This window comes from Pantherophis guttatus, chromosome 13 (assembly GCF_059756535.1).
Source record: "Pantherophis guttatus breed Tessera chromosome 13, ASM5975653v1, whole genome shotgun sequence".
Classification (NCBI taxonomy): Eukaryota; Metazoa; Chordata; class Lepidosauria; order Squamata; family Colubridae; genus Pantherophis; species Pantherophis guttatus.
Window position 1 is genome coordinate 22,678,384 of NC_142075.1, and position 13,808 is coordinate 22,692,191.

The 13,808-nt window shown below is 44.7% G+C and overlaps 1 protein-coding gene across 2 annotated transcripts; it reads right to left on the reverse strand.

Annotated features, from left to right (window-relative positions):
- Positions 1-424: 424 nt before the first annotated feature.
- On the reverse strand, positions 425-11,378 carry CHRNB4 (cholinergic receptor nicotinic beta 4 subunit). Of its 2 annotated transcripts, none has more exons than XM_034409503.3 (6): positions 11,123-11,378; positions 7,343-7,488; positions 6,309-6,353; positions 4,411-4,520; positions 2,851-3,823; positions 425-1,842 (listed from the first exon to the last, which is right to left on the reverse strand). In XM_034409503.3, the coding sequence occupies exons 1-6, from the start codon at positions 11,175-11,177 to the stop codon at positions 1,687-1,689; spliced, it is 1,485 nt and encodes a 494-aa protein (XP_034265394.2). In that variant the 5' UTR covers positions 11,178-11,378; the 3' UTR covers positions 425-1,686. The 2 variants fall into 2 exon arrangements, with proteins under 2 accessions (XP_034265394.2, XP_087734241.1); XM_087878115.1 differs by having other exon boundaries at positions 7,392-7,488; positions 11,123-11,347.
- Positions 11,379-13,808: the final 2,430 nt, after the last annotated feature.

Sequence of the window (13,808 nt, forward strand, 5' to 3'; positions counted from 1 at the left end):
TCTGGGGCCAGCCAGAGGTGATACTCAAAATTTTCACTACCGGTTCTTCAAACTGCTCAAAATTTCTGCTATCGGTTCTCTAGAACCTGTCGGATTTCACCCCTGGTTTACTGGCCGGATGCCCTTCTTGTCACCAATGTGGAGTTTTGTTCAGTAGATATATTCTCATTGTGCCCAGAGAGAGAAATATCTGCCTCTACCCAGGAACAAACTCACAGCCTCCTGATTTTGAGGCGAGAGCTCCACCTCTAGGCCACCGCAACACTCCCCAATCTTGAATATATGGTACTATTTAAACCTTGGGGAAGGAGGAAGTATGTATCTGTAGCATGAGGCACGTACCAGTTTTTAAAATGGAAAGGGAGAAAAAATGGAACGACAGGAAGCGACATGACCATAACAAAACCTCTCCCACACAAAGTACTTAAATAAAAATACTCTTTTAATACACAACCCTTGGGCATTTAATGCCATGCCTTTACATGTCACCTCCTTCCATGGCTGCAGCTGACCCCAACAAAACCTGTTAATGTAGTTTCATACATTTCAGTACTACTAGATCCATCCTCCACAGTCATGTTATTTTTTCCCCGGGGCTCCCTTTCCCTGCATGAATGCTTTAGCCATTACTCTGAACATGCATAGAATAACAGTGTGTGAACACGTCTGCAGCCCTCTCCCATAAATGCTGAATCATGATTTACTGTCACTAGTGAGCTACTGTGAGTTTAATCTTTCCGACCTTCAGCTTTGGGATACCTGCAGACAACAAAAGCCCAGGCTGTCAATCATCTCTTTTTAGGGAATACCTCATAAGGATTTTTTATATCTTCTTAATCTAAAGATACAGCCTTATAACCACCTGACATCTCGACGGATGGATTCCCAATTGCTTGCCTAGCCTCTCAATTTTTCAGGAAGAACTTAAAACCATCTTCAGAAAAGGATCCCTTTCAAAACCAGAGAAAAGAGTGGAATTGCCCAAACATCAGTTGGGTTGTCTGCAAACTTTTGTGGGGAGCAACAGTGAAAGAGGAAAAAAAAGATATTTTAGGCAGATCACTTCAGGTCTTTGATGTCCAAGGTTCTTGGTTCTGCAAGAGAATGATTTTTGCTTCATGTTTTTCAGGGGATTCTGGAAGGAATGGAGGTTAGGGAGCTGACCCTCTTCAGATGTCTGGCTCAGATGGTCAGGATCAAACGGTACTTAGTAAGGAAAATCATCTTGTCTGAAAATAATTCTTTTCCTTGCTTTTTCCCTTTAAAGTTGTCCACAAAACTAAATGAAAACCAGGGTTGTGTGTCCCTTGCACAACCTATGTTTTGGCCAGCCCATCACAACTCCCTAGAAGAACCCTGCAGAACCAGCTGAGGAAGAATGCTTTAATAAATAAAAAATTAACAGTGGTACAATTTCTCTCCCCCTCCCCCCTGTCGCCTTTTGGAAAAGCTAAACCAAAACAGTTAATTTAAAAGTTCCGGCTAAAAGGGAATAATAGAAGTCCTTTCAACCTTTTCTTGTGTAGAAGATCTTCTCAGTAACGATGTTGCACGGATTATTCATTTTTAACTGGGAAGGAGCAGTAAAAAAAAACAAAAAAACACCCCAAGATCTGAATAAAGAATCTTGAAATTGAAATTGTGGAACTCGGAATTTCCCATCCTGTGAACAAGCAGTCTTTGGAGTTACATTCCGCTCAGGTTATGGCTCATGGCAGGCAGGTGGTTTTGAAAAAGGGGCTGCATGAATAATCCAGTGGTCCCCAGCACACACACAATGACAAATATCCAGAGGAACAGCCTGTCCACCACCATGGCCACGTATTTCCAGTCTTCAATGACCTGGAAAAAAAACAAACCAATTAAATATCTTTAATAAACTGTCCATTGCAACATCATCTCTCCCTCCCTAACCCAGCTTGTTTTTTTTTCAATAGTTTTCGGTGGCTTCCTGTTTGCAATTCAAGAAAAAAACACACACACTAATGAACTGGGAAAGTGAAGGCTAAAAAAATGGGTAGAAACAAATATTTCAAATACACACATGGGAGGCGGGGGATAGAAAAAAGGAAAAAAAAAAAACCATCGTAACTCCCACAATCCCTCAATACACACAAACACAAACACACACACACAAACCGGGACTGAGCTTGGTAATTGTGGAACCCTGAATTCTTGGCATTTTCTTCCTGCAGAAACGTTTGTCAACACTTTACAGTGAGAAGCTACCTTTAAAAAAAATTAAGTTGACAAGATAATAATGCAGCTGTTCCTTACTGGAGAGTGGGAAGCTGGGGTTTTCAACCCTTTTATTCTCAAGCAAGCTGGGTTAGTTGCAGTTTCCCCTTCCCACCCCAATGAGTGTTAATTAGGCGTAACTAAAAACTAAGGAGAAATTTCCTGACAGTGAGGACAATTAATCAGTTGCCTCCAGAAAATGTGGGTTGCTCCATCACCAGAGGCTTTTAAGAAGAAGCTGGTCATCCATTTGTCCAGAATGATACAGGGTCTCTGCTTGAGCAGAGGGTTGGGCTAGAAGACCTCCGAGATCCCTTCCAACCCTGTTATTCTATGTTCCAAGAGTAAGCCACCTCTTTCTCCCAAGGGGGCATGTTTGACAAGGATTCAGAAGAGCCAAGAATTGATTTACTACAACGTTTTGTCAGAGATGCCCCTTGCAATCATCTCCATGGTAGCCGATCCGTCCAACAAGCAACCCAATACTCATCCCTCAAGATGAGCGAGCGTGTCCGTATTTTCCTTCTGCGCCAGAGAACAAACGTCTCAAGCTCCAGGGAGGAAGGAAATTCTAGGACTTTCGGAGGGGGAGGAATGCTTTGTGTCACTTACACTCTCATTGTTGTCCTCGCTCCTCATGTGGTCCGCTATGAAGCTGACTCCCTCAATTGCTTCTTGGACCTCGGGGGAAAACTTCACGGAGGATCGTAACCTCAGGTCTTGATGGCTGCTGACGTGATCAGGGTTGTCTGTCAGTTTCACATTGTATCTTTGGCCCGCTGCTGTGTTCACAAAGTAAGTACAATCCTTGTATGCGCTGGACAGATCTGAAGGTGAAGACTCCGCTTTGTTCTTCTTGCGGTTGGCCAACCGTTGGCTCGCCGACTGGTTGTGTGGTCTCCTCATGAAGAGGAAGCTTGGCAGCTTCTGGAGGAAGACCACCTTGACCCACGGAGGCATTGCATGAGTGCTGGGAGACCTGTGGTGGACATTCAGCACACAGACGCTGGTCACAATCGAGAAAGTCACCAATACCATGGTGAACATCAGATACTTCCCAATCAGTGGAACGTCCAGAGAAGTTGGAGGGACGATTTTGGAAATCAGGAGCAGGAAAACAGTCAAAGCAAGCAGGACAGAGATGCACAAGGTCATCTTCTCTCCACAATCCGATGGCAGGTAGAACACCAAGATGGCCAAGGATGTGATCAACACGCAAGGTATGATGAGGTTGATGGTATAAAAAAGAGGCTTCCTTTTGATGATGAAGTCGTACGTCACATCCACGTAGTTTGGATCTAAAGGGTTTTCAGTTCTTCGTCCTGGGAGGGCCACAATGTCCCACTCCCCGCTGGGTGTGAAGTCATCCATACTGGCCGAGCCAGTTTTCAAAATCATATCAATTTCAGAGTGGTCGTAAGTCCAAGAGCGGAATTTGAGAGTGCAGTTCTGTTGGTCGAAGGGAAAATGCTTCACTTCAATCTTGCAGGCACTTTTGTAAATGGCCGGCGGCATCCACAACATGCTTCCGTTGTGCTGAACAATCACATTTGTGTAGACGGAGACTTCGTAGGTGCCATCAGCACTGACAAAACCCAAAAGCAAAAGAATAAAACAACAACAACAATTTTTAGTTATTTATTTAACAAAAAGATGGGCTGCCACAATCCATATTGACTCAACACCACGGAATATATCAAGGCTCCTCCAAACTTGGCAACTTTAAGACTTGTGGACTTCACCTTCCAGAATTCCCCAGCCAGCTATCCTCAGCCAGGCTGGGGAATTCTGGGAGTTGAAATCCACAAGTCTTAAACGTTGCCAAATTTGGAGAGCCCTAGACTATATCATGGATGCTAATACGAGTTTACAGCTGGTGTCAACCTTTTAATGCTATGAATGCCCTCCTGAGGGACTCATCCATTTATAATTAAGTAACGAAAACAATTTAGGACTGAACACTTTCTCCCAGACCAACAATTCTGCAATCAGCAAACTGTATTCCATTAGGAAGCCAATAATCAAATAAATAAATACCTAGTTTGGTTCAAAAAATGACTGTCTTGAACGTCGATTGCAAACAGCATTCTTTTTCAATTTTAGTCTCTCCTAGCATCAAGTGAGAGAGACGCCCCATGCGCAATCTGATTTTATGAAGAGACGCTGACTTACTTATTGTACAGCACAATGTCCGGGAGCCACACTTTCTTAGCCGGTATCCTGAGTTTGTCGATGCCTTCGTACTCTGACGGTTCCCAGGCCAAGCGATAATCGGTCCATTCCTTTAAAAGCAGCGCACAACAACATTTTTCAGTGACTGCCCCTGCTTTGCACAACATTCAGAAAGGGCCTGGTTGCAACCTTTTAACAAGTTCAGGGAAGGCATCAGCTTTCGGAAACCGCAGTCCCCTTCCCTCAAATGCTGCATGCAGCATGACTGATGTGGGATTTAAGGCCTCACCCTCCCGTCGTTAAATTCCATATCACTCAAAGCATTTCATGGATGGATTGAGTCACGGCAGTTCGGAAAAGCTGAAGCCTTCCATTAAATTGTCAGGTTTAAAAGGTGCTATCAGAGGCGTTCTTTCTAGATTATCGCAGCTTTTTGCTGGTGGAGGCACAAATTTATTTATTTATTTATTTATTTATTTATTTATTTATTTATTTATTTATTTATTTATTTATTTATTTATTTATTCGATTTATATGCCACCCTTCTCCGGAGACTCAGGGCGGCTTACAATGCGTTAAGCAATAGCCTTCATACTTTTGTATATACCTGCTTAATAGGGCTTTCGCCCCCCCCCCAAGCAGTGTTCTTTTTTTATACAAAGTCAGTTTATTGCCCCCACAATCCGGGTCCTCATTTTACCTACCTCGGAAGGATGGAAGGCTGAGTCAACCTTGAGCCTGGTGAGATTTGAACTTGCAGTAATTGCAGGCAGCTGGCAGCTAAGTGCTACTTAACAGCACTTTAGTCTGCTGCACCACCAAGGCTATTGCTAACCATTTGGGGCTGAGGTTTGTGTGTGTATGTGTGTGTGTGTGTGTGTGTGTGTGGTTGGTGCTGCTGGTTTGTTTTAATCATATCTACAGTACAAAACATAAAAGTTATATTTGGCAAAAGTTGACTCTTGATTTTTTAAAAAAAATGAATTAGTGTTGTGGTCCGCCTGCAGCCTGCGGAGCTGGCAGTGGAGTCAAGACAGCGATGAGGTTGAGGAAGAACAGGGGCCAGTCCTGGAGGCTGGGGAAGGCCCGGATGAGGGCTCTGCGTCAGAGGCAGAGATGGGGCCAGGGCCATCGGGGAGTGGTGTGCAGACTTCAGAGTCTCCAGAGGCTGACAGTAGAGAGGCAGAGGAACAGGAGGAGCCTGTTCCTAGTGCACGCATGAGAAGAACTGCCAGAAGGCAAGAGCAGCTCAAGCAAAGAGGACAACTCGGGAGTAGGGCCAAGAGATGATTGGCCCCTCCCAGAAGGCTTAAGAGACCAGCAACGTCTCTTGGCCTCTTTGCTGGAAAACAACGTTGAGAAATTTGCTTCTTGTTTCACTGTATTCAGTTCTTGTCGGCATCTTCTGCTTCTGAACTTTTGCCAAGAAAAGCCTTTGGCAGTTTGCCTAGCTATCCCAAAGTCGGTGATAAGCTGAGGAATGGTGTTTTGAAGAATTTGCTTTAATTTAGTTTGGACTACACTGAGAATGAGTTAATTCTCAACTGTTCCAATAAAGTATGTTTGTTTTCGAACTGTTTGTATTTAATACTAACTACTTAGGCCTGGGTCACAACAATTAGATACAGGGTGGCAGAACTTCCCAGCTCTCATCTAGTATTCTCATGTGGGATTGTCCGCTACCAGAGAAGGAAAAAAAAAAAAAGATCCACCACCATTTCCAGTTTGGAAGGTCTGTGGCATTTGTTGAAACTCCTGGGAGCGAAATTTCCAATCTACTGTTAGAAGTTCAAATATAAGTTCTGTGAAAGATCATTCTCAAAGAGATGGATTTGCAGCCAGAAGGTATACACAGTTCAGAGTTCTTAGAAATCTTGGAGATACCCAGAGACATTTACCTGGTTGAGCCAGACATTAGTGGTCATTATTTGTTCCCGTTCATTCTGAAGGAGAAAAGAGACAGAGATCACACCATCATCCTGAGTTCTGAAAACCGAAGCTTAATTCTAGGGGATTTGGTAGAGCAGAGAAGGAAATGAAACATACATTTTTTAAAAATATATCCAATGCTGGAAGAGAGAGTTATCGTGGACTCAGGGTTTCTCCACCTTGAAAACGTTAAGATGTGTGGACACCAACTCCCAGAATTCCCCAGCTAGGTGATTCTGGGAGTTGATGTCCATACATTTTAAAGTTGCTAAGGTTAGAAACACTACTCTAGAATTACAGTTTGGGAGACATGCAACAGTATCTCATGTTACCCCACCAGGCATGTATAGGCATACCTCACTAAAGCCTTTTACAGCTATATTTTATATTTTACAGCTATATAGAGCCAAGGTGGCGCAGTGGTTAGAATGCACCACTGCAGGCTACTTCCACTGACTGCTGGCTGCAGTTCAGCAGTTCAAATCTCACCGGCTCAAGGTTGACTCAGCCTTCCATCCTTCCGAGGTCAGTAAAATGAGGACCCAGATTGTTGGGGGCAAGAAGCTGACTCTGTAAACCGCTTAGAGAGGGCTGTAAAAAGTACTATGAAGCGATATATAAGTGCTATCGCTATTGCTATATTTAAACATGCAGAACTAAAAGTTGCAAGGAGTATCATCTGTAATTTAAAAGCAATACAGGAAATAAACTGGCAAACAGAGTAAAGTGGGGGGTTAAGCAACCATTTTATGGACGTGTCCGTCCTTTCGTTTGCATTCCTTCAGTTCCTTGAAATGGACCCTTTTGTTTGCTGTTTTATGATAGAAAAAAATTGTGTACATGCACACACACACACACAGAGAGAGAGAGAGAGAGAGAGAGAGAGAGAGAGAGAGAGAGAGAGAGAGAGAGAGAGAGAGAGAGAGAGAGAGAGAGCTCTATGGCTGTAATACTACTACTATGACTTTATAGTTTGAAAGCAGAAAGGGTTCTCCACACCCACCACATTGATAAGCTGGGACAGAATAACCCGCAATTCTATCACAACTAACTGTGAAGAGTTGAAGGCTGGGCGAATTAAGTTGTTGTAGCGTGAAGCGTTGAGGAGATGGTTCATTAACTTCTCTTCAGCGTCAGCCGTCTCACTTCCTGTAAAGTAGGAAAGAAAGAACTGGGTCACAGAAGGGAGGCAGAATCCTGTCCTTGATAAACCCACCATTCCAACCAGGGAAGAGATGATCACCTTCAACCCAGGAGAGTCCTACGGAAAGTTGGCCAACTCTTCGTTGGCCAAAGAGGACAAGCCAGCTGAGAATGTGACTATTTCCTGAAGTAACTCATAAATCTTCTTTCTTGCTTCTCCTTAGAATTAGAAATGTGTTCCAGAACGTCGACAGGCTATTGTTTCTTTTCCAGGTTAGCATCTAAACTAGCATCTAAACCAGGGGTCTCCAACCTTGGCAACTTTAAGCCTGGCGGACTTCAACTCCCAGAATTCCCCAGCCAGCTGGCTGGGGAATTCTGGGAGTTGAAGTCCGCCAGGCTTAAAGTTGCCAAGGTTGGAGACCCCGATCTAAACTATGCAATCCGAGTTGGAAGGAACCTTGGAGGTCTTCTGTTCCCACCCCATGCTCAAGCAGGAGATCTTATATACCATTCTGGATGGCTGTCCAATCTCTTTTTGTTGTGCGTAATTTTTCCAGTTTGGCCTTGATCTGTTGGGTGTCCCCAGCCAATTCCGGTTTATATATCCATGGCTAATGGCTCCATCCATCATATGAGCTCTACTCATTGGGGTTAACAGATTTGAGGGCAAGCAATGGCTTGTGTTAGAAATACGCCTAAAAAGACCTGATGGGCCTAGGAAAATTTAATTTGAAAGTTGATTTGGAAATCTCTCTGAACGCTTTCGTTACCCTCCTCTTCTCTTCTTCCCTCTGTCCACTCAAATTAATGAGCTCAGATCCTAAATGGGCAATGACCATCCTATTCTAGGGTCTGGGCTGGGTAACTTTGCTCTTATTTTGTGGCTGCGATCCACTAGATGTCAGCAGACGATCTACACAAATCCATTTGTGAGGCTCATGTGTTTGTGTGCAGAAAGCCGATCCTTCCGTGTTTTCAAAAACTAAATCCTTTCCCATCAATTTTAAGAATCATTGATCCTAACCAAATTAAATACTGAGCACATGATGTGTTAAACAGTCAGATTCACAGCACTCTCATCGTTTTTACGTGTTCTTCCTAAGGGCCAGTGTGCTCGCAGTTTAAAAAAAAAAAAGACAATAATATTTTTTTACTGCTTTCCCCCCATCACATCTAAATAGATGTGACCAGTACAGTTTTTCACCTTATCTGTTAAATTATTTTACATTGGACCAAGAGTACATGCTGTCTGTGAAAGCCCTGGAGAACCCAAGTGGCTGGTTTAAAAAAGAGGGGGGGGAGAGAGAGAGAGGGAGGGAGAGGAGGAGAGAAGGAGAAAGGGGTGAGGGGGAGGGAGAGACGAAGAGGGAGGAAGAGGGCAGGAGGGAGAGAGAGGGAGGGAGAGGGAGGGAGAGACGAAGATGGAGAGAGAAGGAGGGAGGGAGAGGGTGGGTGGGAGGGAGGGAGAGAGGAAGAGGGGGAGAGGGGGAGAAAGAGACAGGGAGGAAGAGGGGAATAGGAGAGGAATCCAATTGGCTGGTTTAAAAAAGAGGGAGAGGGAGATATGGAGAGAGAGGGAAGGAGAGGGAGGGAGGGAGGGAAAGAAGGGGGGAAATGGAAGGAGAGGAATCCAGCTTTGAGTGATTTAGTAAGCCACCCACCAAACAATATGGGCAACTTATGGGCTGTGACTCCAACAGCTGGTTTATTATTTTCTGCAGCAGTCCCACAGCCAACGTGCTTCTCTAATAATTCAAGGAGGGGGGGGGGAAAGTCACGCGTCAGAGAGAGAGAGCACTTTAAAGCGAGCACCACTTTGGAAATAGGATTGATTTCTTTGCAGAGTAGCTGGCAAACGAACTTGCAGAGCCTTGCAATATCGCTCTACTCAAAACGGAGCCCATTCTTCTCTGTCCTCCAGGACTGGTTAATGCCAGGTTCCTGCAGATAATCAGATAGATTGCATCACTCTTCCTCAAGCCGGAAGCCATCGGGATGGGCTGGGAACACAAACCCCATCGTCCCCTGGCAGCAAATGCCATGTTCGGCTGGAAGTGATGGGAGCTGTAGTCCAAATATGTCTGGAAGCCGTCCAGTGGGAGAAGGCTGGTTTATCTCAGTATGGTCTCTCTCTCTGCCTAGAAGCTCACAGGGCTGTACAAATGCTTTCAACTGATTCTGCATTCGGTCCACAAATCTATCTTGAAATTTCCGTTGAGTTGCACAATTGGGGGACTTAAAACATTCAGTTTAATTTTGGACATTTTGGATTCTTTTCCAGTCCCCGACTTTCTTTAGCTTCTGTCTGAAACACCGTTTTGGAGACATCCTGCAAACTCTTTGGGGTTTTATTTTTTTAGCTACTCCTAATAAAAACCATTGCCTACTTAACAGATTTGGGAATTTTGCCTTGAAGAACTGACATAGTAACGGCTGTCTTTTCTATTCCCATCCCTTTCCCAGAAGCCTGTGTATCATTTCAGTTTTTTCTAACCCCAAGTAAAGTAAAAGGAAGAAAGGTTGAAAATATCGCAGGCATAGTTTTTCTCCTCTGTTATTGAATGCGAACAGTTCTGACTTCTCAGAAAAAATCCTCTGGAAAACATGACTTGCTCCTGACACCACAGCAAATTCTACACTCTGGGGCAGTCTAGACCTACAGCAAAAATGCAGCATTGGAAACGAGTAAGTTCTAAGGGGGGAAAAGATCCTGAGGATCCCGCCTTAACATAACCGAAGAGAGAGAAAAGGGGGGAAACTTCAAACCCAAAGATGGACGTCCCATTTTTAAATCTGGCCTCTGACCTTGCTCCTTCCACCCATTCCTCTTGAAATCCTTCTCATGGGCCTCCAAAAATAGCCAGGGTGGCGGTGGTGGTAAGAAATCTTGGAAAATGGGATTAACCACAATAGAAAGAGTCGTCGTGAAAACCAGAGAAACAGACAGAGTGGCCTTAACGAAGCCCCCTTCCATTTACCAGCCTATTTGGAATGATTTCAGATAACGGTTATGAAATCACATTCCCCGACTAAATCAGTCTTTATTTGCCGGATGTGCTGCCAATTAGTGCCAGCCTAAGCAATCTCTATGATGGTACCAGCAGGAGACCTGGAGAAGGAAAGAGCGTTTGTGCCTCGGCCACTCTTCCCGTGCCCGCCTGCCTTTTTTAAAACCACTTTTTAAAGCATCGGTGGGAAGTCCAAAGAAAGGGCAACCAGAATCTGCTCCTAGTAAATCTCCAAGTGGACAAGAACCCAAAGTTACCTTGCAACATAAGCGTCCTGTCCTGAATATATTCTTTGCTATCCCTGATCAAAAGAAAACATCTGCAGCAACAAACAAACAAAAAAAACAGTTTGATGATCAACTGTGACAGCAGACAGAGCTTGCTTGAAGCGCCAAAATATGTCACCACGCAATACTGACTTCCTTCAACTTTCACATCTTCCTAAAACACTGCAACCCCCCACCCCCACCCCCTCTTTTTCTCAAGGAATAATTTTCCTAGCAAACCAGGGACTTTAATAAAAAAAAAAAAAAATGAGGATGAGGAGGGTATGCTTTTCTCCCTAAAAGTCTGCGTCCCAGCTGCAAAGCTTCTTTTCCAAACAGTACAGAAGGAGAAAGGCTACTCACCGTTCATAGAAAAGGAAAGCACAGCCAAGACAAAAAATGGGTTGGTATTCCTCATGGCAGTTAACAAAACCCCCGCCCACCCCCCAGAGTTAAAACACGGTTGATTCCAAAAACACCCCCAATTGTGTGGAGGAGGAGAAGAAGAGAACAGGAGTTGTGAGGGCAGGACAGGTGTGAAGGAATCAAAGCGAAACAGAGCCGGGAAGCAGCTCGGAGCTGCAAAGGGTTTCTGTGTAGGACCCAGCAGGCCTTCCAAGAAGGGGGCAGTGCTTCCTCTGGGGGCCCCTCCCTCTTTGCAGCTGTTTAAAGACCAGGCAAGTGGGGAAGGAACACCAGTTTGGATCAATTCAGGATCAAGGGAGCTCTCTTTAGTGGGGGACACCTGACCTGCCCCAGTGTGGCAACATTTCCCAGGGACTCCCAGGCATGTAAAGGGTTGTCTTCTAAACGTGGCTGCACTAGAGATACCATACAGATTTTGCAATACTGATGGGGGTGGGTGGGAGGTGGGAAATGCAATGCACCTTTTGCAATTCTGATGGAGAAGGACGGCAGGGCAGCTGTCAGATGAGCAAAGCCTGAGAGAGAACTCCATTGGAAAAGCATCGGCTAAAGTGTCAGACTTCTGCTGATTATCTATCCTAGAATCCACAAATGGAACAGCGCAGCCAGGAAAACATAAGAGGTCTGTCTACATTGGCATGAAGAAGAGGAGTAAAGAATAGAATAGAATAACAGAGTCGGAAGGGACCTTGGAGGTCTTCTAGTCCCACCCCCTGCTTAGGCAGAAACCCTACACCACTTCAGACAAATGGTTATCCAACCTCTTCTTAAAAACTTCCAGTGTTGAAGCATTCACAACTTCTGGAGGCCAGTTGTCCCACTGGCTAATTGTTCTCACTGTCAGGAAATTTCTCCTTAGTTCTAAGCTGCTTCTCTCCTTGATTAGTTTCCACCCATTGCTTCTTGTCCTGCCCTCAGGTGCTTTGGAGAATAGCTTGACTCCCTCTTCTTTGTGGCAGCCCCGGAGATATTAGAAGACTGCTATCAAGTCATCCCTGGTCCTTCTTTTCATCAAACTAGACATACCCAGTTCCTGCAACCGATCATCATATGTTTTAGTCTCCAGTCCCCTACTCCTCTTTGTTGCTCTTCTCTGCACACTTTCCAGAGTCTCAACATCTTTTTAAAGAACTTGCTTTTCAGGAGAAGATCCCAGGTTTATCTCTACCTTTGTTTGAAGCCTTCCCAAAACTACCTGATGAGACTACTGATTGTTTCCCCCCCTGATGTTCCTTGGTGTACACCTTCCAAAGTTCTTCAGTAGCAACTGAAAATTTCTCAGAACTGTAGTCCCTGCAGTAGAGGCCGTGTTGAGTAAGGAAGATCTTTTTCCACCATTCTGTTTCCTGAGTAAAGCTGACCCTGGAGTTTGAGAATGTCTCTGACCAGGTGCAAAACAACCCAACAACGGTGGAAAAAATAACGAAAGATGCCACTATTGTGACTAAAAACAGGAAATAATGGGCTCAACCAGGCCTTCATAGAAACGTTGGAGTTGTTCAGTTGTTTAACAGATTAACAGAGTTGGAAGGGACCTTGTAGGTCAATCAATCAATCAGAATAGAGTTGGAAGGGACCTTGGAGGTCTTTTAGTCCAACCCTCCACCCAAGCAGGAGACCCTCCACCATTTCTGACAAATAGCAGTCCAATCTCTTCTTGAAAGTCTCAAGTTGGGTCAAAGGAAAAGAAATTCAAATCTAGGGTTTGTTTCTCTCTCAAGGGGCCACCCACGAGAAGCTCCTGAGAAACTCATGGTCCAGATTCAAAAGACTCCACTGATGTTGGCCCTCAGGAACGAGATGGGTCAAGTCTCCAACTCTTAAGCTCGTGGTTGGTGATTGACTTTCTTCTTGCAATCCCAAATATACTTCTTTGGGATTAAAGTCCCTTGGCTCACTCAACCTTAACAACATGAAGATGGGTGGACTTCAAAACCCAAGAGTTCCCCCAGCCAAAAAGAAAGAAAGAAAGAAAAAGGAAAGGAAAACAACAACCTCCTGTTCCTTAACCAGGTAAACTCTCATTGGATGTCGGGGGGGGGGGGGAATCTCAGCCAAATTTAGCAGCGTGTTTCCTGCCCCACCGTCTCCTTTAAGATGAAGCTTCTTGCTGCAGATCCAGCCAGGGCAGCCTGTTTTCTTGGTTTGGATCTGGATCCCTCCTTGGACTTTTGCCTATAACTAGTTCAGCAGAAGATTTTTTTTTGCTTAGAGCGCTTTGGATCTCAGCCCATTTCCGATGCACTGGTTTTGGCACTGCAGTCAAATCCAGTGGGAGGGGGCGGGACACTTTCCGTGGTCTGGAGAGCAAGGACACAGCACCCTACAGGATCCTGCCCTTCCCATAAGTGCAGAGAGGATGGGGGAATAGCCTCTTAATGGGGCAGTGGAAACTGTAGTCTTCCGGCAGGCTCCACAGCCCCAAGGTAACCCTACCTTATCGGATGGATGCATTGATGCGGTTTTCCTATAAAAATGTATTTCATACACTGCCTGCCTCTGTATTTTCAGGATACACATTGCATAAGAAACATAAGGAGGAAAAAAAGCCTTTTAGCTATACAATTTGGGATGAACACCCTTTGAGTGGGGTGGGAGTAGGAATGGATTTCCAGGGGGAAAA

What these genes read in the sequence shown, in the direction of transcription:
- CHRNB4 (XM_034409503.3), bottom strand. Translation starts at nt 11,177, where the DNA reads ATGAGGAATACCAACCCATTTTTTGTCTTGGCTGTGCTTTCCTTTTCT. An exon ending in GCTTTCCTTTTCTATGAACG is followed by an intron (nt 7,489 to 11,122) that starts GTGAGTAGCCTT and finishes CCTACTTTACAG; the next exon opens with GAAGTGAGACGGCTGACGCT. An exon ending in GCGAGGACAACAATGAGAGT is followed by an intron (nt 1,843 to 2,850) that starts GTAAGTGACACA and finishes TTTTTTTTCCAG; the next exon opens with GTCATTGAAGACTGGAAATA.